At 55.6% G+C, this 27,537-nt stretch overlaps 2 protein-coding genes across 11 annotated transcripts in view; one reads left to right on the forward strand and one right to left on the reverse strand.

Annotated features, from left to right (window-relative positions):
• Positions 1–237: 237 nt before the first annotated feature.
• On the reverse strand, positions 238–15,132 carry RAB36 (RAB36, member RAS oncogene family). Of its 10 annotated transcripts, none has more exons than XM_053927935.2 (12): positions 15,003–15,132; positions 14,177–14,259; positions 11,108–11,199; positions 9,372–9,437; positions 8,847–8,948; positions 6,456–6,520; positions 5,811–5,916; positions 5,513–5,594; positions 4,565–4,642; positions 4,151–4,241; positions 2,606–2,703; positions 238–2,155 (listed from the first exon to the last, which is right to left on the reverse strand). In XM_053927935.2, exons 2-12 carry the CDS (start codon positions 14,243–14,245, stop codon positions 1,880–1,882), a joined length of 1,125 nt encoding a protein of 374 aa, XP_053783910.1. In that variant the 5' UTR covers positions 14,246–14,259; positions 15,003–15,132; the 3' UTR covers positions 238–1,879. The 10 variants fall into 10 exon arrangements, 7 of the variants coding, with proteins under 7 accessions (XP_053783910.1, XP_053783912.1, XP_053783915.1 ...); XM_053927937.2 differs by lacking the exon at positions 15,003–15,132 and adding an exon at positions 14,730–14,990; XM_071221890.1 differs by having other exon boundaries at positions 1,956–2,155; positions 2,584–2,703.
• Positions 15,133–19,793: 4,661 nt separating this feature from the next.
• Positions 19,794–27,537, forward strand: part of RSPH14 (radial spoke head 14 homolog) — a 77,125-nt gene continuing 69,381 nt past the window's right edge. The window contains exons 1-3 of the mRNA XM_024567114.3: positions 19,794–20,049; positions 21,099–21,201; positions 24,270–24,388. Of these exons, the coding sequence (XP_024422882.2) occupies positions 19,851–20,049; positions 21,099–21,201; positions 24,270–24,388 (421 nt within the window). The 5' untranslated portion in view covers positions 19,794–19,850. The remainder of the gene's footprint in view (positions 20,050–21,098; positions 21,202–24,269; positions 24,389–27,537) is intronic.

Genomic DNA, 27,537 nt, shown 5'->3' on the forward strand with positions numbered 1-27,537 from the left:
CCACTTACGGAGGGCGGGCGCACACCGGACGGGGAGGGTCCAGCTCAGGAGCTGGTAACAGCTGGATGCCGTTACTGCCCCCAGTTCTGGGGCCTGAAGGGGCAGAGAGAGGGAGCCGTGGAGAGCGCCAGCCCACCAGGCCCAGGCCCTCCCACCCTGCGACGCTTTCTGCTGTGTGCTGCAAACCCACCCCTAATACACCCCCAGTGTGGCCTGTCCCCCAGGATTGTGTGCACTGGACCAAACCGGGGTGACAGTCCCCAGGAGGCCAGCAGGAATTCTGAGTGTGCAAAGCTGTAACTACAAGGGTGACCATCGCAGCACCTCCTGTGAAAGCTACAAACTGAATCAAACCAAACGTCCCACGTACAGGGCTAGGTAAATGGACTCTGGTCCCTCCACGTAAGGAAAACCAGCGGCTGCTGAAGGGGCATGCACGCTCGGAATGTGTGCGTGGGGTTCCTGCAGGTCAAGGACGCAAGCTGCCAGACAGTGCGTGCGGACAGCGTGCGGACAGGGGTCGTTCTGCTTAACCGACAGACAGGCCAAGGAGTCACGGCTGTGCTCACACAGGACAGTCTGGGAGGGATTCTGCTGGCTGGGAACAGTGCTTACGTCCTAGAAGCACTATCAACCCACTTTGTGTACAAAGCTTTGTACTCTTATTTAACAATTAGCATGCAATTCCTTTAAGAGTGATTTACACAAAGAAGTATTTTATATCTATAAAAATGAGAGCGCTAAGCACGTGGCGAAGGGGGAATAAACAGAAAAAGATGCCGGTGTCCTCCCCCACTGATTCTGGCAGTAGCGGTGAGTGCCTGTGGTGTGCCAGGTACCGTCCGGGGTGCCGGGCGACAGCGCCCACCAGAATGGCTGCCTGCAGAATGCCGGCCATCTGCGGGAAGCAGGTGGGGTGCGTCTGGACGTGCCTGCCTGCTCACGGTGCTAGGTGGGCAGGGATGAGTGGGCACATACCTAGGGCTGTGGGAGTGTGAAGGGCAGTTAATAGCCCCCATGGAGGGGCAACGGGAGGGCATGCAGAAGACGGGGCACTCTGGGCAGGAGCTGGACGGGCCTGTGCTGTTCCAGCCCATCCCGGTGTGCGGGAGGGGCGGTAGAGACAGGAGCACGCTCGACTCTGCAGGGCCTCTGATGTCCTCCAAGGACACGTGGACGCCATTATAAAGGTCCTGAGGGGCAAGCCCAGCACTTCCTTGTTCCCAGGCCAGTGGAAGAGAAGGGTAGCGAGGGCAACAGTGGGCACTAGCCCAGCAGAGTTTGGAGGACTGCTGCCGGAGGCAGAGCAGGGCCGTGCCATGCTCAGGGGCTGTCGCAGTGAGTTAGTTACCCCAGGGGCAGCTGGGCAGTCATTTTCCTGCAGCTTGGTTGGAGAAATTCATTGTCCAGGTGGGCCAGAGGAATATGAGTGGACTGTTCCGCTGGTCCTTGCCCACTGACCAGAGGGCAGGACCCTGGGGATCGAGGAGGAGCAGAGATGGACCCTCAACGAGAAGGGGCCAGAGAGGCCTTCTCATCCACCCTCCTCCAGAGAGGCAAGGCTACCAGGGACCCTGCGAGACTGCAGCAGAGGGCCAGCAGACAGGGAGACCAGAACGCGAGTCCTGTCGTAAAAGTCAAAGTCCCAGGCAGGGAGGGCCGGTGAGTGCCGACTCTGACAAGTCCTGCATACCTGGACCGCTGAGATCAGAAGGATTTGGAGGTCGACTCAGGAAAGCTGAGGAAGAGCACCTGGGAGGAGTGCTGACGTGTGCTGCGGGCAAGGGCTGTGGGCCGTGGGGCACAAGTGTCCTCTGTCCGCAGTCTGAGGCCTCCAAGGCCAGCGTGGACTGGTGACTCGAGACTGGCTTTCCAGATATCACCACTGGGCCCCCACGCGCTGGGCAGTGTGGGGGCCCTGGGCAGGCAGTGAGGGACTTTCCTGGCTCCTGACCTGCTCCAGAGAAGTGGCTGAGCGCTGGAGCGGTGGGCAGACAGGCATGTCACAAAGCTCAGGCTCCATGTCACCTCTCCCCAGTCGCAGAAGGCACTGCCCACGCATGTGTGGGGGGCGGAGGCCCAGTCCCCAGCTAACAGCAACCCAGGCTGGAGGGCCTCTTGCTCTCCTGGGTCTCAGATGGACTTCCCTCCATATCTGTAAGAAAGGGAGAAGTCACTTGGCATCAAACAGGGACCTGCAGGGACACTGGACGGGACTCCCTACTGATACCCTCTGGTGACTGCTGGTCAGAGCTGTGACCTTGAACTTCAAGGCCTCTTATTCAAGGCCTGGCACAGGGACACATTCCAGGTGGTGGAACAGAGTGGGCAAAGGCAGGTACTGGGAGAGCCAGGACATGTCCGTGGAACCTGGAATGCTCGGCATGGCCCATGAGGAGACTTCCAGGCAGACAAGGGAAGCCAGGGAGGAGTCTGAGCTGGCAGGTGGGGTCAGGGAGGCTGCAGGGCTGAGGTCAGAGTGATGGGAGAAAGGACAGCACAGAGAAGGGGATGGGAGGGTGGTGGACGTGGATTTTAGGTCACAGGCCTACTTCCCACCCCGCCCCCGCTGCCTGTACGCACGGATGAGATCTCCATCGCCGACCTGGAGCCGGGAGCTGCTCCTCCTCTCCAGGTGCTGCAGCACCGACTGCTCGAACGCCAGGGCAGCCACACGGCTGAAGAAGGCCTTCACGTTCTCCCCTGTGAGCCCACAAAACAGCTGTGACCCTGTCCACCCCTACCCTCAGCTGCAGAGCATCTGGACGGCAGCCAGTGGGTATGAGGGTCAGGGTAGTCCACCTCTGGGGCTCCATGGGACAGTGCAGTGCAGGGGACTGGACAGCTGGCCCAGCTCCCCAGCTGGCTCTACCCCTCTCCCCACTCTGGCCACCTGCGCAAGCAGCTTCCTCAAATCTCTGCGCCTAGGTTTTGCCGGATCTATTCTTCCCATCAGTCGGTATTGAGCACCTCCTGCTGGCCAGGCATGGGGACGCATGCGAGCAGGAAGAAAGGTGCCTGCTCTTTGAGTGGTGAGAGCCCCTGCAGTGGGCGGCTGTGAGGATGAGTACGTACTGCCAGCCCCCGAGTGGAGCCTCCTAAACCCTCCTCCAGGTGGAGGCAGCCGCCCATTGGGCCAGGCCGGGGTCCAGTCGCCCACATGCACACCGCCCCATGTACAGCCAACGCCTTGTACAGTGCACAGGGCATTCTGCCTGGCCCACGGGGGCTCAGTGAGCCTGCCATTGCTCCGATGAGAGGGAGGGTTCTCACAGGGCACAGGGCCACCCTCAGGGGTCCCCAGGCCTGGGTGCTGCCCCTTTTTGCTCATGTTGGGCTGGAGGTGGTCTTCTCCCAGCGGCGCCTACCCTCGGCCGTCCCTTAGGCCGCCCCTGGGCAGTGCCGGCCCCTGCCCCTCACCAGGGCGGGGCAGCCTTGCCGATGTGACCCCGCCCCAGAGCCTCTGTGCGCTGGCACTCACTGCACGCCACTTCATTTCGCGCCCCCAGCAACCTGTGTTTTCAAAGTCCATTCCTTGCTGCTCTGCATTGTCTGCTTTCTTTTCAGTGTAATCTATCTTCCACATGGCTCTTGTAATTTCAAACATGCTTTCCATTACAAATAAAATGAGATGAATAGCATCACCTGCCTCCCAGATGAGGATACTGAGACCCTGAGATGCTGGGCATCTTTCAGGGGCCATAGTGAGCAGTGGTCCATGTGGGAAGGTGGCTCAGGGACCAGGGGACAGATCAGGTGGGATCTGAATGAGGGCTGGAGGCCATGAGTAATATTTCAGTGTCTCCCACGATGACACCCAGGGACGGGATAGGAGCCCCCTGCTGCTGGGACCTTCTATGTGCCAGGTGGAGTCTCCCATCCAGCATCCACAGGTTGTTTGCAGGAAGCTGCAGGTGTTACAGGTGAGGGCTGAATTCTAATCCTAGACCTGGCACTGCCACCCTGGGATGCTACTTAACAGGGACTTAACAGGGACAAAATGACCTGCCCAGAGGGTCACGTGTCACCCTCACCATCATCAGCACAGCTGGCTCTGATGCAAGCACTCAACAGGCCCTGGGAAGGAAATGCGTGAGTCCCCCACAGCTGGCCCCAAGCCCACTGTGGTGAAAGGCCCGTGCCCACTCACCTGTCTTAGCCGACACCGACCAGTACTCAGCCTGCATCTCCTTGGCCAGGTGCACAGCCTCCACTTCCGCCTGCTCACACGCTGCCCTTGACTGGGAGAATTGGCTCCTCTTCAAGGAGGCACCTAAGGAGGGGGCTGCTAGCCTCCCAGTGTGCCTCCTTCCTCCCCATTTCACCCTGGGCTGGGCAGGCCCCAGTTTGGGGGCAGGTAGTGGATGCCTTCCCCAGGAGGTGAGACCCCATTAGCCCCGGGCAAGTCTTAGTGCCAGCTGTGCCACCCTGAGAAGAGCGCCCCTAACTTTCCGGTCCCAGGCCTGCAGTCCTCAAACTCTCGTCTAGCCACGTCAGTGCTACCCTCCCTCTCCCAAGCTTGGGCTGAAAGCACCTACGTTTTCCTGTGGCCACCCCTGCTCACCAGAAGGTCCTTCTTGGTTCCCACAAGGAACACAAAGCAGGAACCCGGCTCGTTCTCTCTCAGTGCATCCTCCAGCCACTGCCTGGAACACACAGGGGGTTGGGGCGGGGGGAAACGGGCTGAGAGACAGCCCTACCCATCCAGAGAGGCCTGAGCAAGACCAGGGAATGGGTGCAGACCCGGGTTCCTCCCCAGGGCTGGGAGCACTGAGGTGGGAGATGCCAGGAGGGGACCTTGACCCACACTGGTTGAGAGGGTGCTGGTCCTAAAGCCAGATAGGCCTCGGCTGGGCTACAGGGGAATGGGGTTGCAAGAGCACCGGTCAGAGGAGGTGAAGACCCAGTCTTGGCCATGGCTCTGCCCTTGTTCCAAGTCAACTTGGGTGAGTCCTGCACTGTCACCAACCAGTACAGTCACCCTGGCCTCCCTCCCAGGGCTTGACAGATGCTAGAGGTGAGTCCCCAAACAGAAGCAAGGTGAAGGGCACTTTGGTCCATTAGCCGGATGACTTCCAGCAGAAGCAGGAGGGCCTCCCAGAATTGGTCATGTTGCCAGCCAGCTCTCTTAACCAGGTCTCTGCCCAAGACAACAAATGCCAATCATGTTCCTTCAGACAGGACTGCTATATAATTTGCAGGGCCCGGGAAAATGGAAACACGAGGCCCTTCATCCAACAGTAAGGCTTTCAAGACGGCAACAGCGGAGCATTAGAGCAGGCGCAGGCCCTGCTGGCTGCGCACCCTGAGTGGCCCTGACTTCGGCATACGGTGTGAATCTTGAAGGATCATAAGGCACCTGAGGCGTAAGTGGCCTGTGGGCATTCCTAACAAGCGAGCCGGTCACTCACACCTGCCATTGGGGCCCCAGCTCATGGGCCCAGACTTGGGGAGCCCTTTCAGGTGGTTCTCTGAGCCTGAGGGAGACCCCAGGGGCTGCAGATTCCCCGACTTGCCTGGTGTGTTCCAGAGTCTGCACATCAGTGAGGTCAAAGGCCGTGATGATCACTGCACATGTGGTGAAAAGCCAAGAGCTGGTCAGTGAGACGTAAGGGAAACACAGTGTGACAGGGGGCACTCCCTTCAGGCGGCTCCCTGCTGCCAGGAACTGCCGGGGTGGGACCCCAGCCCTCAGCTTTGGCCTCCACAGTGGAGGCTGGGAAGGAGATACCCAATGGCTGTCCCTCATGACTCACCCTCCCACGCCCTCTCCGACCCACACCCAGCCGTGCGGCCACAGTGGGGGATACAGAGGCAAGACGAGCTTGAGGCTGCTGAGTGCAAATCTCCCCTCTGCCACGCACAGTGAAGGGAGCTCGGCTGAAGGCCTTAGCTGCTGAGAGCCTGTCTTCCCATCTGTGAAAGGGCGAGAACCATACCTCTAGCTCTCAGGGCTGCTGTGAGGTTTAAGCCAGAGCAGCTATTTTAAAAGCTCTTGGTTCGAGACCTGATGCGGGGCAGACTTTCAACCAATGGCAGCTATGCTGTGAGAGCGATCAGCAACAACCAGCTTTGGGGAAACAATTTTAGGGGAGCAGTGAGGGCTGGAAACAGGGAGATGCAGCCCGCACCCCCCGGCTCTCTCATCAGTGGCCTAGCCGCCCCCCACCCCCTCCTCTCCTTTCTAGGTTCTCTGGACACACACTTCTCTCTCTGTGAGTCTTTCTGAGCTGCATGTGGTGCCGAGACGCACAGGGAGCACCCATCGCCACACGGTCCCCAAAGGGTGTGACTGCAGAGGCCAATTCTGACTGGGCTGAGCATTTCTCAGTGCTTCTTGGGGCCAGATTTGGTGCCGGCGCGGATGGCCCGGACTTCTCGCTGTAGAGCCTTGCACAGAGCCCTCTGCTGCGTGACGCTGAGGTCCCCACCGCTGCCACCACCCGGCTGCTCACCCTGGGCACCCCGGTAGTAGGCAGATGCGATGCACTTGAACTTCTCTTGCCCTGCTGTGTCCCAGCTGTGCAGTGGCAGAGAGAGAAAGGGAAACAGAGAGGTGGCAGATTAAGTGACTACAGTGGTCAGAGCTCAGGAGGCCGGTGGGGCCATGGGCGGCAGACCCCGAGGGCCCAAGCCAGCTGCATGGGCTTCAGGAAGTGCCTGCTGTGCCCACCCCCAAGCCCCTAGGGTCCCTTTCTAGGGTGCCCCATGGGGGAGTTCCCTAGCTGGGTGCACTGTACCCATGGCAGAAGGGCAGGGCCTCAGTAGTTCCACTGCCCAGGCGCGAGGAGCTGTAGCTCAGCCCCTTGTGACTGTGCTGCTGAAAAAGAGACCATGCCCTATGTGCTGGCTCTGAGGACGTGGAAGCGCACCCACGGAGCAGGCCCTGTGAATGGGACAGGGCCCCAGGGTGGATGGCCAGCTGCAGCTCTGCCACTTGCTCACACATGACCGGGCCATGGCTCCACCTTCTGCACTGCAGCGGAGGGCTTGCTCAGCGCCTGGATCGGGGTGCAGGTGTCTAACAGGGACATGGTCTGTGTCTCCTGGGTGACTGATCAGTTAGCTCTGGCTCTCTGGAGAAACTGAGCCCTGGCTCCGTGGAAAAGAATGTGACAATTGATTCATGATGTCTGCCCTGGGCACCCTACAGAAGAGAGGGATGCAGATGCTGCGACCTGCTGGCCCTGGTTTGGGACCAGGCTGGGAAGTCAACGTGCAGGGCTGAGTCTGAAAATCTATCCCTTTATAACATCGACAGATCAAACCTTAATTTTTCTCTTGCCCTGGCCAGTGTGGCTCAGTTGGTGGGAGCACTGTCCTGAAAACTGAGAGGCTGCTGGTTTGATCACAGGTTAGGGCACACGCCTAGGCTGTGGGGTGGATCCCCCGTGGGGGTGTATATAGGCGGCAACTGATTGATGTTTCTCTCTCCTCCCTTCCACTCTCTCTAAGAGCAATAAAAAAGTCCCATCAATGTTTCCCTCTCTTTCTCCCTCCCTCCCCTCTCTCTAAACAAAAACATTTTTTTTCTTCTCAACAAACGGACAAGTAGACAAGCCAGAAAAGGATATCGGTGGTGTGAAATTTTTTCAAGGGATCACCATGATGCAGAACTTTTTGGTTCTATTCTTTTATTCGTTCATTCACGTTCTCTTTTACTTCTGAAGATGACTCTAGGTGGGAAGCTGGATGGGTGGCCTGGAGGTGAGGCCATTTGGTTGGCTGGCAATGGCCTCAATGTATGACAATGAGAGGCTGAGCCAGGACAGCGTCCCTATTTTGTCCTGGGCCCTCTAATTAGATACAGCCTGTGGTCACAGTGGTGATCCCAGCCACAGGCCACTCACTACATGGCTCCACCTAGGCTGCCTCCATTAGCTCTTTGTTCTTCTCAGCTCTCCTGCTTCGAAAGCCCCTTGGTCCTGCAGCCCTGCACCTCCACAGCCTCTTCTGCTCTGGTCTGACCCTGTGCTCCCCCTTGGGTGAGACTCAGTGGTACCACCTGGCTCTATGACCACACTGGGGCTATAGAAGTCCTCAGAGAAAGGGGCAGTCTCAACAGAGTTAGGAGCTGAGGCCCATGAGAGGGTGAGCTCCATCTTGATCACCACAGATCCCAGCCCAGCCTGGGCAGGGATGGAGGGTTGAGGAATGAAGGCAGAGGAGCAGGTGTGAACCCCAGGGGGAGAGAGAGGAGAAAGGACCAGGACAGAAGCCTGGTAAACACCAGCAGGGGAGCATGGAGGACATGAAGGAGGGAGGGCCTGGGATGCGGTGGGGGCCATGCAGGAGACGGCAGGGCCCAGGGTACGGGGAGGCCTGCAGCATCCTCCATGCACCAGAGGAGAGGGAAGACAAGGTTCAGAGCTCTGGTGGGAAGGTGGGCACCTGGGGGAAGAGACTCTGGGCCGTTCTGAGGGAAACTAGAGGGGAGGGGAGGGAGCCAGTGGCCACTGAGAGGCAGAGGCATGGGGTCCAGCAGGGAAGAAGACAGACAGAGGGAAAGCAGAGCAAGGGCAACGGGGTCAGGGGGAGGTGCATCAGGACTGGGGAAGGCATGCGGACCACGTGGCTTCCAATAGAGCCTGGCACACAGGGACCCAGTTTTGGCCCGGTTTTCCAGATGGGATCAGAGGCGCAGAGACCTGATGTGACTTGCCAGAGGCCACCTTGCTGGCCTGGCGAGTGGGACCACGGATGGCCAGGTGCGGGTGGTGTGGGGACAGCCCTGCCTGTTCAGACAGGCCCTCACTCAGTGCCGCGGGACAGTCGAGAGGGAGCTCACCAAGGGTCTCCTCAAAGCCCCCATGAGCCGCGCAGGAATCAGCAGGACAGGGACTTACATCTGGAGGCTGTAGGGGATCCCGGCAATCTCAAAGCGCTCGATTTCAAAGTCCACTCCGATGGTGGCCTTGTAGTCACAGTCAAAAACGTTCTTGCAAAACCTGTGGGAGTGAATTGTCAGAGAGGCTGCAGGACGCTGGCTCACGGCAGTGAGCACTGGCTGGGGGTTGCTGCGGGGATGGAGGTCCACAGAGACAGGCCGCGGGGGCAGCCAACAGCAGCCGTGCAGGCGGGGGGCTGCAGCAGACGCTGCAAGTCAGGGACAAAGAAGGAGAAACCGGGCATCCTTTTGCAGATGGGTCGGTGAGGCGTGAGCCCATGGCCCCAGGGGCACAGTGTGACCCATGCCAGGCTCCTGGGATGCCACACTCTCCACTGACCCCACCAACGACCTGACTTCCCTACACCCTTCCATGGGGTGTGGTTCCAAGCTGCCAGTCTGTCTCGACCCTGACATTGTCATCTGGGCCTCCCAGGCAAAGTCCTGACAGCCTGGCGCTGGGAGGTGTGGCTGGCGTGCTTACCTGTGGATGAGGCTGGTCTTGCCCACGTAGAGGTCACCAACCACCACCACCTTGGAGAGGCTGAGCCTGTGAAGAAGGTGGCCGTGCTACTGTCAAGCATGGTCACAAGAGCATCTTCACACACACAGGCTTCTCCTTCCCTGCGCTTCCACCTGTGAGCCACCCTCAACCCTGGACAGGGGACGGAACACCTGCTGAGACACTCTGGGAAGTCTGTGTCCACTCCTGGCCATCAGAGAGGAGGGCAAGAGAGCCTGTGTTTGTCCTGGGGACTGTACCCCTGACTGTGCTGGGCCCAAGTCCTGAGTGAGATTTAGAATTGGATACCGGAAAATGAGGAAGCAGAAGGAGGAGCCCTAGGTGGGGCTGCATCCAAGCTGGGGGTGCAGCTAGCAACCTGGAGCACACTGAGGGTGCAGATCCAGGGCCACATGTGCAGGGGACACAGCACAGGGTTGGAGGCAGGGCCCCTGCACCTCCTACCTGCCCCTGGGGCTACACACCTGATAGGCTCCCTCTCCCTCCTTGCAAGCAGTCACTCCCTGAGTGGGGCACGCCTGCTCCCTTGGAGGTGTCTGCTAGGCCCAGCCAGGCCAAGAGGCATGTGACAGATGGAACTCAGGTCTGCACGTCTGGACTGCGATGTGAGGTCAACTGGCTCTGAGGTTCTCGGGCTCTCTGGGGACCGTGCTCACCAAGAGCAGCTGCCACTCACTCTGGGAGTGTCTTGCATTCAATGCAGCGGCATTCCTGGGGCTGGGGCTGATACTCTGAGTTTCTGCAGCTCGTGAGAAAGCTCAACAGGTAACATGTGACCAGGCACTACCTGTGCCTGCAGACAGCAAGAGGGCACCTCTGTGTCACCTGGTGACCTGGTGCAGCTCACCTGGCCATGCCTGTGAGGGCAGAGGCTGTGTCTACTCTGCTCCCAGGTGGCCGCTAGTTCTGGAATGGGGTGCCCCTCACGCTGCTTCTCAGGTGAAGGAGTAAAGGCACTGCTGAGGTGTTGTGGGGGCACCCTCTGTGCCCCAGCTTCCCCACTTCTCATGCTCGTGTGCAGGGTCAGGGGCAATCTGCGTGAAGCACCGGCCATGGAGCCAGAGCTCCCGAACGGGCGGCCAGTACTTCACCCCATGGCTGCACCTGCTTTGGTCATTCCGACCTGCGCCCAGCCTTACTTTGAGCCACCTTGGGACCTCAGAGCTGGGCCCCCACTGCCGCCTCCCCACACCTGTGTGGCACCTGTGAGCTCAGCCAACTCCCTCAGCAGACGGTGAGTGTGGCAAGATCCCTGTGTCGGTTGTGCCCAGGAAGGAGCAAGGCAGACACAGCCCTTACCCCAAACTTGCAGTCCCATGAGGTGAGTGTGTGGGGCGCAGGAGCACACGGGGGGGGGGGGGGTGCTCCGCCCACCCGCGCTGGGGGCAGGGGTAGTGAGGGGCTCAGAGAAGGCCCGCAGAGGACCTGACACTATACCGAGGTCTGAAGGAAGAACATTACAGACAAGAGAAGAAGACAAACACTGAAGCCTCAGGCTGAGAAACAGAAGCTGTTCTCTATGGCAGAAGTGTGCCCAGTGAGGCCAGATAAAACTCCCATCATCTTCAGGCCTGGTCTGGGTTGCACTGGTGCACTCTGGGTAAGGGTTTCCCTGGTGCGTTCACCCGTTCACTCATGCACTCGTTCCTTCCTGCCACCCGCCGACCCCGTGCCCTGTGAGCTGGGGCGGTGCTCACCCGACGGCCCCTGTGCTCCTGCGCTGGCAGGCGGCATGGACCTGCCCGTGGAAGTGCTCCTTGAGCTGCAGGCAGGCGTCAGGCGTGTACCACTGGAAAGAGTCAGACAGACAGACAGACAAATGGGCACATCACCCTGCAAAGCTGTGGCTCTATCACCAAGCAGGGCAGTAAGGTGGTGACTTCTTGCCCAGCATTTTCTCCTTAAGCCTCACAACTGGCAGCCTCATTAGCTTTCCCAATTCCTCTGTCACATCCATCCTCTGTCTTGTCAGCAGCCTCAAGATTCCAGGGTCTCATGAGTCCTGAGGAGGAGCCGCAGGGGCAGAGCCAGACCGAAGAGCTCAGGTAGGGACTGGGAGAGCTGGGTCTCACCTGGGGCGGCTGTGCCCTTCCTGTAGGCAGGTGGCAGGTTTCTGTCCCCTCTGGTCCTTGTGGGATGAGACGGGTGGGCTCCAAGGGCTCTTTTCAGCTCCCAGACCCCCTCATCGCTTCTACAGGTCCCTATGCTGTTTTTGTTTTTAAAATATGCACACATGTACATGGAGAATGTCGGGGAAGGCATTCAAGGTCTTCCACAGTTTTTGGAAGGCAGAGCTGGGCAGTGGTTTAGGAGCACAGCCTCTGGGTCGAGAAGACCTGCATCTGCCCTTAGCTGCCGTGTGACCCTAGGCAGCTGCCTGAGGTCTCTGAACTACCATTTCCCCATCTCAGGGGCTCAGAGGCATACAGTGAGATGATGTGTGTAAAGCATAGAGCCAGCGTGGCTCAGACTAAGCGCTCAGCAAATGTTCATGGCTATTGAGATGCCACAGCACATGCTGAATATCATTTGTTTTAGAATGAGAAAAACAAACTTCAGATGACCACTGTGTTTTGTTCTCAGGTTGGCCAGGGCTAAGCATAGAGCGTGGCAAGGACATGGAGACAACCGCGTCACTGGAGACTGCCGGCGTGCTCTGCTGTGACACAGCAGTGGCGGCCCGGGCCACTGCTCTGTCCCTCAAGGCACTACTTGGACCCACAAGTCCCCTGTGGCAGGGGCTTTGCCACATTCCCTAGCCTTATCGTTTCTTCTGAACTCTCAGGCATCGAAATGGGCTCTGCTCTAGCCCACGTGCCCTCTCAGCTCCAGGGGTGACTGAGGCAGCAGGGACAGTGGAAGAAACTTTGCGAAAACGCAAGTTATGGAACCCTGCAGAATCTATTTCCTCATCTGCAAAGGGGGGACGCTCCTAACAGTGCCTCTCCACCTGGCTGTTGAAGGATTAAGTGGGTGATGCAGGGGAACAGCTTGGCCCAGCAGCCCACAGTCATGCAGAAGAGTGTTGGGGACCTCAGGAGAAAGCTGGCTGTTTTTTCCTGTCGGCTCACATGTCAGCTTCAAATCGGGGCCCGACCTGGGCACGCTGGTCGTTAAAGGAACCCCCTAATTTTGGATGGATTGGAGAAGTGTAATAAGGAAGGCTGGGCAGGGAGTGTGAGCCAATTTTAGAGACAGGAAAACTGAGGCACACAGAGCAGAGAGGACTTGCTCCACCTGACCACAAATTTCTCAGGTGTGAAATGGTGTGGTCCTGGGGGACAGGATGAACTTGGCCAACTGTGGCCCGTGACCCCTGACTGCCACAGGCAGTGGGGGAGAATCTCACCCTCTGTGGAAACAGGTCAGATGCCTCAGGGTCGGGGAAAGTCAGAGCCCTAGAGTCAGCCTCAGCTGAGTCCTGGCTCCACCATGCCCAGCCGTGTGACTTTAGGCAGCTCTCCCCACCTTTCTGAGCCTCTGAAATGTCCTGCCCTGTAAATGAGGTGCTTTGTCCCATGAGACCTGGACTGTTTTGTGCCAATCACACTTCCCTTCCTTGTAGCTCATTAAATGCCAGTCTCCGTGATCCCCAGGTACCACTCTCAAGCTCTATAGGAAAGTAATTGCCTGAGCCTGATAAGAGAAAATCCTGGGGGAACTGTCCGTGGGTCTGAGACATCAAGGCTTTCTTTGTGGGGGAAAGCAGCAAAGGGGGAGAAGGAATGACTCGCAGCCCCCTCCGTCTTCTCTACCAGCACAGGCACAGGATTCACAGGATAAGAAGGCCACTCCATGGAGACTCCTCCCTCCACGCCCCTCCCCAGTCAAATGGAGGCAGCCACTGAGAGCTGATCTTACGCATCATTCCAAAGCTATTTCCTGCATGTATAAACACATACATCTCTGTGCTCCCATCTTCTTTGTTACACGTGGGAGTGCGCCACACACACCGCGCCATTCCTTGCTTTGGCTCTCACTGCGCGTTAGCACCTGGAGAGCTGCCTCACTCCTCCTCCACTGTGTCAGGAAGTAGCATTTTGTTGACTAAGCAGCCCTCTCTCCAAGGACATCTAGTTTGTGTCTGACCTTTAGCTTTACAAACTGTTGCAATGCCTGGCCTTGAAATGCTGGATCAGAGGGTGAGGGCATTGCAATGTTGGGAAAGATTATCTCACTCCCCCTACAGAGGTTGTACTAATTTGCATTCCTGCATACATTACAGTTGGGTTTTAATATAAATGGAAGAGAGCTCAGTTTTAAACAGGAACTGAAGGCAGAAGGACAAAGGGGGAAGAGCCCTGGATTTGGTGTCAGGAAACTGGAGTGCTGTTTTAATAATATAATAATAATAAGAAGAAGAACAACAATGACCACCCTCAGCAAGGGAGCTCCCATTTACTGTGAGCCAGGCAGCCTACATAACAGTGGCTCTGAGAGGTTGAGTAACTTGCCCACAGTCACACAGCTTAACGACAGATTCAGGACTGACACCCCGGATTGCCAAGTCCGTGCCCTTAACCTCCACACTACACTGTCTTCTGGTCTCACCCTTTTATCATGCTGCCCCACTTTGGTCAAGTTGACCGCATGTCTCCCAGCTTCTCAAGAAGACTGGTAAGTTCCTGGAGTCTGTCAGCAAGGGAATGACCTCCCTGATTCACCTGATGTGTTTCTGGTGGTGAGTGCAGGTGGGGAAAGCTAGATGTGGACAGGGTGTCTGGAAACCCTGGGTGCACAAAAAGTCCGGCCTAGTGACTCTCTACCTTAGGGAAGCTGGCGATGACGCGGTCCCGGCTCACAGGGGGCCCCAAAGGCGGCAGGGAGGACTTCATCCTTCCAGAGAGTTCTGTAGACCCAACCAGGGGAAAGAGAGTTAGGGAGCTGTGCCAAACCCTGAGGACTCACGTGCAAGTTTATGCCTAACTTTTCAGTAGCTTTGAAAGCAGATCCAAGCCTCCTCTCCTCCGTCAGGAGTATGGGCCAGAGGTCATCATCTCTTTCAATCTGCAGGCCCTATGGCGGGGGTGGCGCGAAGGGGCAGGCCTGCCCCGCCCTACCTGGGAGTCCAGAATACCCGCAGCTCCCTCCTCCTGCCGCCCCTCTCAGAGCAGAGGACTGGTTATGAATGAGGCACCGCACAAAGGCACAAATATCGCAGGCAGGCCGGGTGCAGGAAGTGGAATGGGGGTGGGGGTGTCCCTGCTCCTAGTCTCTAAGGGATGGAGGCTCTGGGTGGGCCGAGGTCCTCAGGTTTCAGCCCACAGGCCTGTCAGCACACCCAGGACCGGGCCCCTGACGCCTATTCAAAAGTCCTACCTCTCCTCCTTCTGTTTGCACCCTTTCCCCTCTACGGTGGCCTTGAACGAGGCCTGCTGTCTTCCTCGCTCTGACCCAGCGCTCCTACAGGCCCAGCAGCATGGGCCTGACCCAGGGTGGGGTTCAGGAAACGCCGAGGCCCCAGGGCCTCAGGTCGCGTTCAGGTTATGGCCGTGGGAGGCGAGCGGGGGACGCGGCGTCCTCCCGACTCCGACCTCCGAGACGCGCCATTACGGAGGTGGGCTGAGGGTAGGAGTAGGGTGGCGGACTCACCCGCAGCGGCCGCAGAAGGCTTGGGGTTCTGCGCCGCCTGGTCTGATTGGGTTCGCTGCAGCAATCACCATGGCAACGAGGGCCACGCGGGACTGGAGGGCACCTGACGAATCCTGGAAGTCGGGGGCTGGGTCCGGGCGGGGCTCGCGGTAGAAAGAGTCCCAAAGCTGCCTGCCCGAGCCATCACCATAGCAACCAGAGCCTGCCCTAGAGGGAGCTGCGGGCGCTAGGAAAGGCTATTGCCTGCCGGTCGCAGCGCCAGCGATCACCATAGTAACGGGGCGGGACCGGATATGGGTAGTGGGCGGGCTCAGGGCGGCCGGGGTGGGGACTGGAATCCAGGGGCGTGGTCTGGGTGGGGCTGGCAGTGAAGAGCCGGGGGCGCCCGATGGCCTCGACAATCCACATAGCCAGGAGGGCTTGGGGCTCAAACCTGTAGGGATTATGATATGAAGTGTTTAAGTATTCATTTATTAAATATGATTCTTTTCTGGTTATCTAAATACTTCATAGTTTTCGTTATATATTGGTATAGAGGGATCTTTAAGATCTCTTGCCCCTTTTCTCACATCTTGTATCTCATACATCAGTAAATGCTATAGGTTCTACCCTGAAATTTTGTCCAATATTCTCTATCTTCCTCCCACTTCCATTGGCATCACCCTGGTCCGAGCCATCTTCTGTCCCCTTAACTGATCTTCCTGCTTCCACCGTTGCCCCTTCTATTCCCAGTTCAGCAGGATTTCCCGTTACAACAGGGATCAGATTATGTCCATCCTTGGCTTCAAACCCTTTAACGTCTCCTTATGGCTCGCAGATTAATGAAGTCTTTATCATGGCTTCGGTGGCTATGTGATTTGCCTTGGCCCCATTTCCTTTTTTACCTCATTGTCCAGTGCTCACCAACCTCCCGAAGCCCATCCCCCACTGACTCCAGTGGCATCCTTGCCACTGTTCCTCTAACAGGCCAGGCACACAGGTGTTTGCACTGGCTGTTCCCTGGGTCTGGAATGCTCTTTCCCCAGATACCCACATGGCTCCCTTTCCTCAGATGTCACCTCTAGAGGAGGTTTTCACTAAGCATCCTGTTTACAGTTGCAGCCTTCTCCCAACCCCTTATTCTGGCCTGTTTCTCCAGGCACTTACTATTTTCTAACATTATCGTTTGTGTTGATTGTGTATCTCCCTCCACCGAGAGCCATGACTGCAGAGGGTTTTGTATTCAGCTCACCGATGAATCACGCGGGCTGAACAGTGCCTGCACAGAGCGGGCACTTAGTGAATGTCAAGTGGGTGAACAAATATTAAATCAAAAAAAGAAGGTGGAGAACAGTGTTTGAAGTATGCTGCCACAACATTAAAAAGTAAATAAATCATGTTTACTTGTATAAGTGTAACTTACCTCTGGAAAGATACCAGTGGCTGCCACAGGTGTGGACAGCTTGTTGTCTGGGGACCGAGGGAGACATTTTTCTTTTATACTTTCGGGATTTTTCTCTATGTGTATACATTGCTATTGAATAAATAACTCAAATGAAAATACATAATTTGGAACACAGAATACAGTAATGTCCCCCATCTCTGGCCCTTCCAGTACATGTCAGCTCTAATGTACTTTGATGTGCTTTCCTCCTTGGACTCCTTCCTGCAGACACCTCTGCCTTTCAGCAATCACAGCATAAGAACTCTGGCTGTAATATTGGCATTTGATTGGAGCCTCGCACCTGGCAGTGGCAAGTGATGGACATACCTACCACTTAGGGACCTTAATCTGCATTGTTCTGAATCTAATGGTGCCTGAATACCATATTGCCTAGCTTCTAGTGCTCATGCAACAAAATTAATTCCTGTAATTAATGGCTGTTTAAAAGCTGACCCAAGCTACTTGGCCCCTGTGAGCTAGTTTCTGTTGAGACAGGGAGGCATGCGGTGCTAGAAGGCCTCCAGGGCTGCTGGTAAAGACTGTGTACTCACAAAAACGAGACAGTGGTTAGCTTTGGAGAGGAGGAAGGGATATGGGGAAAGGGAGAGAACACAGGCATTGGTGATGTTCTGTTTGGTAAATAAACAGGTGGTTATTACATTTTTATCTTTCACAAATTAGCATGCTATGCAGAATGTTGTATGTATATTTCCAAAAATAAAAAGGAGATTGAAAAATGATAAAACTGAAGGGCAATTAAAAAAAGAGAGAGACTGTATATCCAGATTCTGAGAGGCCCAGGGTTCCCAGCTTTGAGAATCTGTTTCATTCAGCTTCCCATTTCACAGGCTGGGAAACTAAGGCTCACACAATCAGAAGGATGTGCCTAGTGAGTTAGAACTAGAATCAGAACCCAGATTTCCTGACTCTCAGCCCCGTGCTTTCCATACCACCTTCCTGAAAAAGCTAGGGTGCTCTGGGTTAGAGAGGGACCCTTACGACTGACTTCCTTAGAGGGACAGCAGTAGGGGGCAGATCCCCAAGCCACCATAGGGGATCCTTGGCACACAGGTCTAAGTCAGTTACCTTCATTTCAAGATAAACGTGCTGGAGGCTGACGTTTGGTGCATTTTTTTAGTGAGTTTCACTGCTATGGGCCCAGGCTTAGGGATCCACCCGCTCCTGTGCCTCAGTTTACTCAGCTGTAAAATGGACTATCTACTTTGTTGTGCGGATCATACAAGATGGTGAAAAGGCTTTGTAGGTTAGTATAAAGCTTGGTTCAAGTCCCTTACCCATTCATTTGTTCTACACTTACTCAAAGCCTCCTGGTATATTGCTGGCGTTGGAGAGGCAAGTAGACAGGATGACATAGTCTCCACCCTCAGGGAAATTGGAGTCTTCTGGGAGGAACTGAGAAGTAAATAGAGAATTAGGGAAGGGAAGTGTGCCATGAGGTAATTACACTATGGGATCATTTTCTGACTTGGAGGTGGGGAGGAGATAGGCATCAGAAGTAGTGTCCACCACCACGTTGTCCTGAAGGCCAAAGAGGTGGCTGATGTTACAAGCAGCCCAGGATGCAGGAGAGAGTTGGCCGTTTGGAGGGTAAAGAGAGAGTCGAGCATGGTTGGAGGAGGTCATCGGCCAGCGTCTTGAGTGGCAGGCTAGAGGTTTGGACTCTGTCCTGGGGCCTCTGGGGAGCCACAGAGGGTTCTATACAGGTGATGACTGGGTCTGGCTGGCTTTCCAGCACAACTGATCCAGTGAGCTGTGTGTTGGGTCCACTGCAGGGGCGATCTGTCATTACCAGGCAACGAGCCTGCAGAGCAAGGAGGTTGGGCCAGGGCTAGGCAGTCTTGGGATCTGACCTGTGATTTTGGCAAACTACGAAACCCCCCTGAGGTTCCTGTCTGTAAACTGGATAACGTTACCCCCTTCACGGGGTTACTCTGAGGATTAAAGGCAGACAAAGTGTTTAGTACAGGGAAAGGAGTACACATTCATTTCCCTACCTTTCCGTTCCATAAACAAAGCTGAGCCGCCTTTGTTCCCCACAGTAACACTGTAAGGTATCATTGTCCCCTCTTTACAGCCAGCCAGTCGCAGCCCGGAGCTGTTCGTGCCTGCGCAGTGGGCGCCAAGTGTGTAGCGTCAGACCGGACGCTTCCGGAGTCGCCTAGCAACCAGGTCGCCTGGCAACGGGCACGCACTACCCGGACCCAGGGAGCTGAGGCAGGTGAGCCGGCAGCGACCCGACAGGGTCCCAAGACAGGGGGCCCCCAGCCCCATCCAGTCTGGCTCACAAGGGTCCTGTGTCCTCACACCCCAAAGCTCTCTTATCCGCAGCCAGACTCCTGCTGCCCATGCCCCTTAGAGGAGGGCAGGCCCCCGCCCCAGGGCCCACTGTTCTCTGCCAGCGGAGCCCACATCAGAAAGGGCTGCGTTTCTCCCAACCCCGCTGGCTGTGGGCCTCCCCTTGTCACCTGGTGCCCAGGATCAGAGTCGGCTCACTTCTTTAACTGGAGTAGAATCCTCCAGGATTCTTCCCTACAGGGCTGGGACCTGCCACTGCCACGAAACCCTGGCAGCAACAACCGCCACCATAATAATAACCACAGCCAACATACCTGGAGCCCTGGTGTAGCGGGCTCTGGGAGAGAGGAACAGAGGTTCTGTTATCAAGTCCCTTTTGCAGCTATAGAAAGACACGGAGAGAGGAAGAAATTGTCAAGGGCCACCCATGGCCTGGGCCTGGAGCCCATTCTTAATATTAAACCACACTGCCTAGAGTTGCTCAAGGGGTGTGTGTGTGTAATAAAAATAATTCACCTTTTAACCTTGTTCACCCCAATTCCTTCTGAATTCCACTTTCGTGGATGTGGCAGAAGCATCAGAATATGGGTCCCTGATGGATTAATGAGCTGGACCCCGATTGAATGTTGGCTTCTGACCTTACTAGTTCTGTTTCCTCCAACAAGTCACTTGCCCCTAAAATTCAACTTCCACCTTTGTAAAATGAGGTTAATCCAAGTCCCCTTCTTCTGGGTTAGATGATGTAGATACCAGGTATTTCTGGCACAAGATAAGCAGATAAACACTCAATTAGTGACCATATTAGCAAATCGTGGGTGGTTCTTCTGTGGCTGAGCATGGGACAACTCTGGAGTACGCAGTGTGGGCCGCTACGCATTTCACCGTGACCTTGAGCAGATCCCTTCATTGCTCTCAGCCTCCGTGTGCTCATCTGTAAAATGGCTGTAAAAATAACCACCCAGCTGTGCTTACAGTTTTGAGGATCAAATGAGAGTTAGCTTCTAAATCACAGTAGTAAGAATGACAACATTTTGGGTTCTTTTTGTCAGTGGTTTCTGCAGAGCTGCATTTTGAAACTTTGGAGAGTCATCTTCTGCAGGTGTGGAAAGATGGCCCACACCCGGATCTCTATGTACCAGCCCCCCAACATCAACCCCACCCAGGCTGCCATCGCCTATGGCTGCCGGGCCCTGCCCAAGCTGAACGAGGAGCTGCAGTCGGATGACCTGCTGACGAGGCAGAAAGCCCTCATGGCTCTCTGTGACCTCATGCACGACCCCGAACACATCTATGTGGCCATCAAAATAGGTGAGAGCGTCAACAGAGCCTAGGTGACCATGACCAGGATCTGGATGGACAGACACAGAGTAGCTTGAGGTGGGAGGAGCTGAGGTGAGCTGGTCCCTTCATAGCATTTCTCCCAGCTGGTCGGTCAGTCCGTGCAAGACACCCCTAGCCGCTGACCCAAAGCCACACACTAGCACTCTCTGCTATGGCTCGACCAGATGGCCACAAATCCGCCAAGCAGCCCTGTTCATCTGTCTCATCCGCAGGTGCACGCTCTATGGAAACCGCGTGGTATCTGGGACCTCTGTCCCTTGTTCCCCATTCTCCTGATCACCAAAATAAAAGTCGAGGTGATTTTAGTGGCATGACCACCCGTCTCCCAGACCAGGCACATTGATGAGTGTGAACTGCCGCTTCTCCCTCCGGCCTTAGCTGAGGGGCTGATTCAGTACAAGAGGTGGCGGTGGTCTTAGCATGGCCTTGAGCACCTGGTGGAGCTTCAGTAGTAAAGGTTGCTCTTTAATAAGCCTGACTTTGGGCCAGCAGCGCCCTACACGCCGTGTCATTTTTCTCATAGTCCTCAGCACCTGCCCTGGGGTGGGGGGAAGGAGCATTCTCAGCCAATAGGTAAGAAAACTGAGGTACAGAGAAGGGGCGTGCGGTGAGAGTGGCCTGATAAAAAAACAAAGCATGATTCTTATGTGCTCAGTCTGGTATCCCTGGGGGTAACCCACTCAAGGTTCAGGACTAGTTGGGGACAGAGTCGGAATTGGATCCGAGTCTCCCCAAAGGCAGAGCCCATTTTCTTACCCCCGTGGCGGACTGCGAGAGAAGAAGGCACTGGTAGGAAGTATGCGGGGAGATGCAGGAGGGCGTTAGACGACACGGTCCCTGGAGTGAGCACACGGAGCTCCCCGCAACGACTGAAACACTTCCTAACCGATTCCCCCACACCCCAAGGCAGCAAAACCTCCAGTAAATCTCTGGTGCCTGATGTTAGCTTACCCGTTGAATTCTGGGTTAGCTGAATTTTGAGACTGATAAATGTTCAAAGGTTCTTCTCCTTGCAGGCTGCCTGGAGAGCCTGAAAACTTTGCTGAAGGATACCAACCACCTGGTGCGGATCAAGGCCACGGAGGTGCTGTCTATCATGGCAGCCCATAACGTGGGCAGGTGGGCTGCTGCTTATGGAAACCAATGTCAGGCTTTGGAGCTGCATCCCACCCCTGGGATGTAGCTCCAAACACGCTACAGGGACAGGGTGTTTCTTGCTGTGGGCACATTTATTGTAGACAACAGACACCCCTTCAGAGAAGCTTCACATCCTTTCAGGGGTGGCACGGCATCTCACAGAACCTAAGGTCTTTCAGTTCCATCTGTCCCCAAACCCTCTGTGCCTCAGTGGCCTCGTCTGCGACTGCGTGTGGGGCAGGGAGCTAAATGAGTTCACATGCCTGAAGTGCTCAGCCTGGGACACCTCGGATGTGTTGCTCTGGGTGGCCGCTCCTCTCTCAGGGACTGCAAGCCTCCCTCCCCTGCAGTGTCTGAGTTCACCCACCTGCTTACTCGGGGCCATCTCCAGATGGCCACCCTGGTCCCTCAGTACCCTTGACCTCCCCCCAGCTCCCCGACTCCTCTCTGGGATCTAATTTCAGGTTCCGTGTGCAATTGCTAGGAGCAGGGTACATGCGGGGAGGTGGTTCCACAGTGAGACTCAAGAGTGAGTCTCTTTTTAAAAAGTTTACTGATTGTAAAAGATTCTGGCCGGTGTGGCTCACTTGGTTGGAGTGTCGTCCCATAACCAAAAGTTTGCTGGTTCGATTCTGATCAGGGCACACACTAAGGTTGCGAGCTCAATCCCCAGTTTGGGCTCAGGTACGTGCAACCCCGTCTGGATGCGCAAGGTCCCTGGTCTTCTCAGTGATCCCTGCTCTGGGTGCCTCTGGGTGGCAACGAACGGATGCATCTCTCTCTCTCTCTCATAGATGTTTTTCTCTCTCCCTTCCTCTCTCTCTAAAAACAATGAAAAAAAAATGTCCTTGGATGAGGGTAAAAAATAAAATAAAATAAGATTCTGGGAGGTTTTAGCATGCAGATTCCTTCATTATTGCCTTTGTATTGTTGTTCTACTGTAGAGAGACCAAAGCTGCAAATTCACAGGCACCAAGCAGGGGATAGAGCAGTGGATGGGGGTGGGAGCCCTGGCCTAGGGTGTTCGGGGCCCCTCCCTTTCCTGCTCTGTGCCCTGGCAAGACCCTGGGTGGCATCTGGCGGTGCTGCTCTGTGGCTGACCTAGGGCCAGTGCTTTCGTACCTTAGGGGCACAGAGGAGCGAAGCGTCTTTCCTTCTTCCTGCTCCTCTTTTCTCTTTCGGGCCCTGATGTGGACATTAGGTAGTCCATCCTCCCCAGCGAGGAGTGATGGATGCTGAGAGGCAGAGATGCTTGAACTTGGGCAAGTCTAAGGAAACTATCAGCCCAGTGAAGATAGGTTTGTTTACTGGCCCTAGGAGGTCTGGGGGCGGGTGGGGGGAAGGAGGCACCCACTGTGGCCACATCATTGGGGTGGGGGTGGTAAGGACACCGGCACTGACCCAACGCGTCCTGCCTGCATGTGTTCTGCAGTGTGCTCCACCATTCCTCCCCTTGACCCGAGTGAGGCAACTCGCGTGGCCCAGGAGTCCAAAACCCTGGCTCACTCTACCACCCCATGTCAGACGAAGACATGCAAAGGGCCAAAACTGAGTGGGAGCAACTTCTCAAGTTCTCCCGGGGTTCGATGGCCACCTTATAACTGAAGCCAGGAGCGCTTGGGGCCTGCCAAGCGCAAAGGACCTGCCCACGCTGAAACCCACTGCCCTGTCGTGCCCACATAAGCAGTGACAGTCAGGGGTCAGGGTGGGAGCCTGAGGCTTGGCGTCTCGTCCCCCGAGGAGTTAGTTTGTATGATGGTCCACACGTGGGACAGCCTCCTGGGGGACCTGGCTCTCCCTGCCCCCCTCTTCCTTGCCTGCTGGCAGTTGGGGCAGATGCCCTTAAGACAAACACAGCAGATTTACAAAGCAGGGGTGCCACGGGGTGGGTGGCTGGGTGCTGACTGAAGAGGCTCAGACACCTCATGCCAGGTAGTCAGGGAAGAGCCCGGCAGCTTGGGTGTCCCCCTGCTGTTTTCTTCTCCAAGGACAACTCAGGACTCCTCACTTGGTTGCGTCCCAGCCAGTGCGGCAGAAGCACAGTTGGGCGGGGCCCGTCCTGTGTGCTGGGCACTGAGTTCTCACCTATTCCCGACCCCAGCCCTGAGGGACGGGACCTCAGAAGTCCTCTCGACAGATGAGATCGGGTAGCAGTTAGTTGGTTAATCAAAAGAAATGGTTAAAAAGCCAGGAATTGGAGAAATTGTACATTCCCTTTAAACAGTTGGTGTTAACCCCAAACACAAATGACTAGGCACTCATCAGTCTCTCTGTGCCGCTCAGGCCTTCTCCTGGATAAGGGCCCCCGGTGGGTGTTTCCCATCCTCTTTCGGGCTTACACCACACCCGTAACTTCATCTAATTTGCAGCTTTGGCTTTTTAAAGTAGAGTGAAAACTCAGAAATTAATGAAGTAATCTGTATGCAAAAACCTCGCAGAGTCTTTTACAGTCACCTCACTTTTTTTTTAGAGAATCACTTTTGAGTCTTCTCATAAGGAAATTAAAAAAAAAAAGCCTCTTCTCTCCTCTAATTGGCTTACCCAATATTTAATTAACTCATATAATTTTAACAGCAAGGCTAATAGGCACACACAGGTTTGGAGGCACCTCCGCCGGGAGCAGAGGGAGGGAGCCTCAGTGCGGGGCGGGGGGAGCGAGGCTGTCACGCAGCTGGCAGTTCAGGGTGTGCTGCCTCTTTCCCATTTGACAGACAATAAGACTGAGGCTCAGAGGAGTAAAAGGGAGGATCCAGGGCACAAAGAACCTGAGCTGGAGCCCCAGCAAGGGAGGGGCAGAGCTGCGGCTCTCTCCACCACCACCACCCCAGCCACGCTACTCTCACAGCCTAGAGGGCATCCGTAATATGTTGTCCGCTCCAGGCCTTTGCCTTCTCTCTCGGGAAGCCAGAGGGATGTGGTCTGCAGCAGCCAGCGCGGGTTCAGAATCCAAGGGGTGGGGGGCGCTGCGGGTGGGCAGCTGACTCTTGGTTCTTCCTGGTCCTCTCCAAGCTTGGTCTTAGTTGCATCTAAATCCAACTTCTCTTCCCCAGAGAAGGCTTTTTGGAGCATGACATCATCGCCGCACTGTCCTTCTTGCTAAACGACAGCCAGACCGCTTGCCGGGAGAACACGCACTTGGCATTCAAGCACCTGGCCCAGCTGCCTTCAGGTAGGCTCCCAGCGGGCGCTCTGCAGCCCCTCGGTCTCCTGCCCAGGTCAGGCACGAACCGTGCCACAGGTCACAGTCTAGAGCACATTTTTAACAAAGTTACGCTTGAATTAAGGTACAACATACATATTAAAAAGGCGCCAATCATGCATGGACATCTGATTAAATTGCACTAAGCACACATGCACAGAACGGCTACCCAGATCGGGGCGTATCCGGAGCACCCCCAGCCCTCCAGAAGCTTCCCACACGCCACCTACCAGCCCCTGCCCTCACCAGAGGAAAACAGCATCTTCGATTCTTAAGACCGCAGATTAGCGCGTGCCTCTTGTAAACCTTGACGCACCATCAGTTATTGCTGGTGTGCACTGGAGTGTGGCATTCACACTATATCGCAGTTTATTTATCCCCTAAATAAAGTAGTTCATTACCCACTGCTGCAGTGGGCATTTGAACTGTTTCTAGGGCATGGCTGCCAAGCACAGAGCAGCTGTAAACAAATGTCTTTCGGTGGACACCGTGTACTTTTTTTTGAGATATACCTAGGAGGAGAATTGCTGGGCATAGGATACATTTCTGTCCAGCTTTAGAAGATACTACAAATGGTTTTTGAAAAGTTGTATCAATTTACACTCCCACCAGTGGTCTCACCCACACTCGCTCTTTCCCGTCTTTTTATATGAGCTATTTTGGTGAGTGTGTGGTCATGTCTCATTGTGGTTTTAATTTGTATTTCTCTGTTGATAACAACCCTGTAAGCGTCTTCTTCTGTAAAGTGCCATAACATGATGCTTTTAAGGATTAAAAATGCCTGCCCCCAACGGCCACTCTGCCTCCTGGCTTGACGTCCACAACCCTCCCCAATTAGACACAGAGTCCGGGATAATGGCCACCCGAGGGGGGAGATTTGTGTCAGATTGACACTCACCCCATCATGTGATGCAGCAAGCATTGTAAATGAGGAGCTCGTTCAAAGAGGCATGCTATCAGGCCTGGGAATGCCCGAAGGCCGACAGACAGCCTTGGAAGCCCAGGAGTCCAATAGACCTGGGCTCCCCCTGCCCTGCCCCTCCTTCTCTGAGCACCCCTGGACAGGCTATTATGAGGCCAATAGTATCCGCCTCAAGGCCTGAAGCAAGGGTCACGTGGGAAGATGCTCCCCCAACCGGGTGGCCCAGTGCCCCACACCAGGTGCGCCGGAAACATTCAGGGCCAGGGGTGAGCACTCCCTGAAGGAAGCTCCCAGAGAGCGTAATGGTGCCGGGATCAGGCGAAGCAAGGCAGGCCTAAGGGGGTGGAGCCCTGGGGAGAGGGTGCTGGGTGTGGGGGGGGCACACTGGCCTGGACAGCAGAACCCCCAATGGTCTTTTTAAAAGATCACCTTATCCCTTGCTGGAAGGGCTCTGCGGATGAGGATCTGCACACACTTCTTACAAGGACCGTGGCTGATTGTCTTGTGCGGATACTGGGATACTGGGGGGTCTCTATGAAGGGCCAGTGCCTGGGGCCAGCCCTGTGCTCACCGTGCAGGGGCCTTGAAAGCGTTGAGAGAAGTAGAGAGACAATGATAATGGACGTGAGGTACCATCACTCGGCTTTGCTCAGTATTAACATTCCACCCTATTTCATGTGTGCTTGAGATTCTTCTTTAAAAAAAGATACAGTCCAAGCCCCCTGTGAGCCTCCCCCGCTCAGCACCCTTTCTCCCGTCCTCCCTGGAGCCACCAGTAATTTGGGGACCAAATCCCCAATGCACGTCTTTGTATTTTGCCACAGCCTTGATTAGATAGAGATCTTTCCTTGCGTGTTTTCAGACTCGATGTCAATGGACCTTGCTGTCTGTATCTGTTTGCTACTTAAAGAAAAGGGATGCTATAATTTTGAGTTTACACATGCTGTGTCATGTTATCATATTTCATTATGATAACCAGGGCATGCCCTTCTGGTGTTTGGATGGATACTGACATGCAATATACTCACGCGGCCCGGCTGACAGGCACGCCAGGTGTGTCTGCCCCCCGAGCGCTGAGGAGCTCAGCTGGAGGGGAGTTTTGTGGGGCACGGAGGGTGCAGGCCTCCAGCCTGGCCCGACATTGCACGTGCTTCCAGCCTGCCCAGCTGCATCCTAGCCGGGGTCCTAATGGCCTACGGAGCTGTGTCACTGTTGCGTCTCTTTCGTGTCTCCAGTGACCGGGGAGGGGGCATCTTTCCTCTGTCTGGCGCCGCCTCGGTCTCCTCTCCTGCCCGGGGCCTCCGGGGAGCCCGAGCCCATTTATTGTTCCCATTTCTTATTGATTCGAGGGAGTGTTTCATTTATCCTGGGTTACAGCCCTTCGCGAGTTGCACACATTGGAAACGCCATTTCCTGGGCTGGTTGTGTGGCTTTTCGCAGTTTATTTGTTTACTCATTAGTCCAGCAGTTTTTCATTTGAATGTGATCAGTTTCATCAGTCTTCCTTTCGTTTTTTTTTTTTTTGGTGGGGGAGGGGTGCTATTTAAGAGAATTTTGTGCTGTGGAAGAGCTCATGAAGATATTCTGCCATATTTTCTTCTAAAAGTGTAAGAGTTCAGCTTTTCATATTGAGCTTGTGAAGGTCACTGGAATGGAGGTCTCCCTGTCTAGCCCTCGCCAGGCCAACGCTGTCTGAATTATAATAGCTCTAGGGTAGTCTGGGTTCTGCTGGACCGGTCCCACCCCCTGCATCTCCTCCCTGCAAAGTTCTCCGGAATCTACACGCTGTGGATGTGCTGTGAGGAGTGGGGTGGGGCTAAGGACCTGACAAGCCTCAGCGAGGGCCCGGCTGGTCAGCATCTGCCTTTATTTCAGGATTTCCTGGGTGCTGCGCATTGTCTGTGATGTGTCCAGACTGGGGGCCTGGGGCACATTAGTTGGAGGGAGGGAGGGAGACGTGCAGTGTGGTGGGTGCCCCACGAGGTCCCTCTGGTGTGGGGGCTCTGAGTGCTGTGCCTTCTGGGCAGGCCAGTGTCCTTTGGGGTGCTCTCCCTGGGGCTCTGGGTGGGCTGAGGGCACGTGTTTCAGTGGCTCCACCGTTACCAGTGGTGACTTTGGTGCAGCAAAGCCCGTTGGAGCCCACGTCTCATCACCGAGCATGGGTAACAATGGGTAGCATGGCGCCTGCGTGGTTTTG

Source organism: Desmodus rotundus, chromosome 7 (genome assembly GCF_022682495.2).
Source record: "Desmodus rotundus isolate HL8 chromosome 7, HLdesRot8A.1, whole genome shotgun sequence".
NCBI lineage: Eukaryota > Metazoa > Chordata > Mammalia > Chiroptera > Phyllostomidae > Desmodus > Desmodus rotundus.

Coding starts and splice junctions, on each gene's coding strand:
- RAB36 (XM_053927935.2), bottom strand. CDS start 14,245: ATGAAGTCCTCCCTGCCGCCTTTGGGGCCCCCTGTGAGCCGGGACCGC. Junction 11,200..14,176: donor TCATCGCCAGCTTCCCTAAG/GTAGAGAGTCAC, acceptor GACTCTTTCCAG/TGGTACACGCCTGACGCCTG. Junction 8,949..9,371: donor AAGACCAGCCTCATCCACAG/GTAAGCACGCCA, acceptor TCACTCCCACAG/GTTTTGCAAGAACGTTTTTG.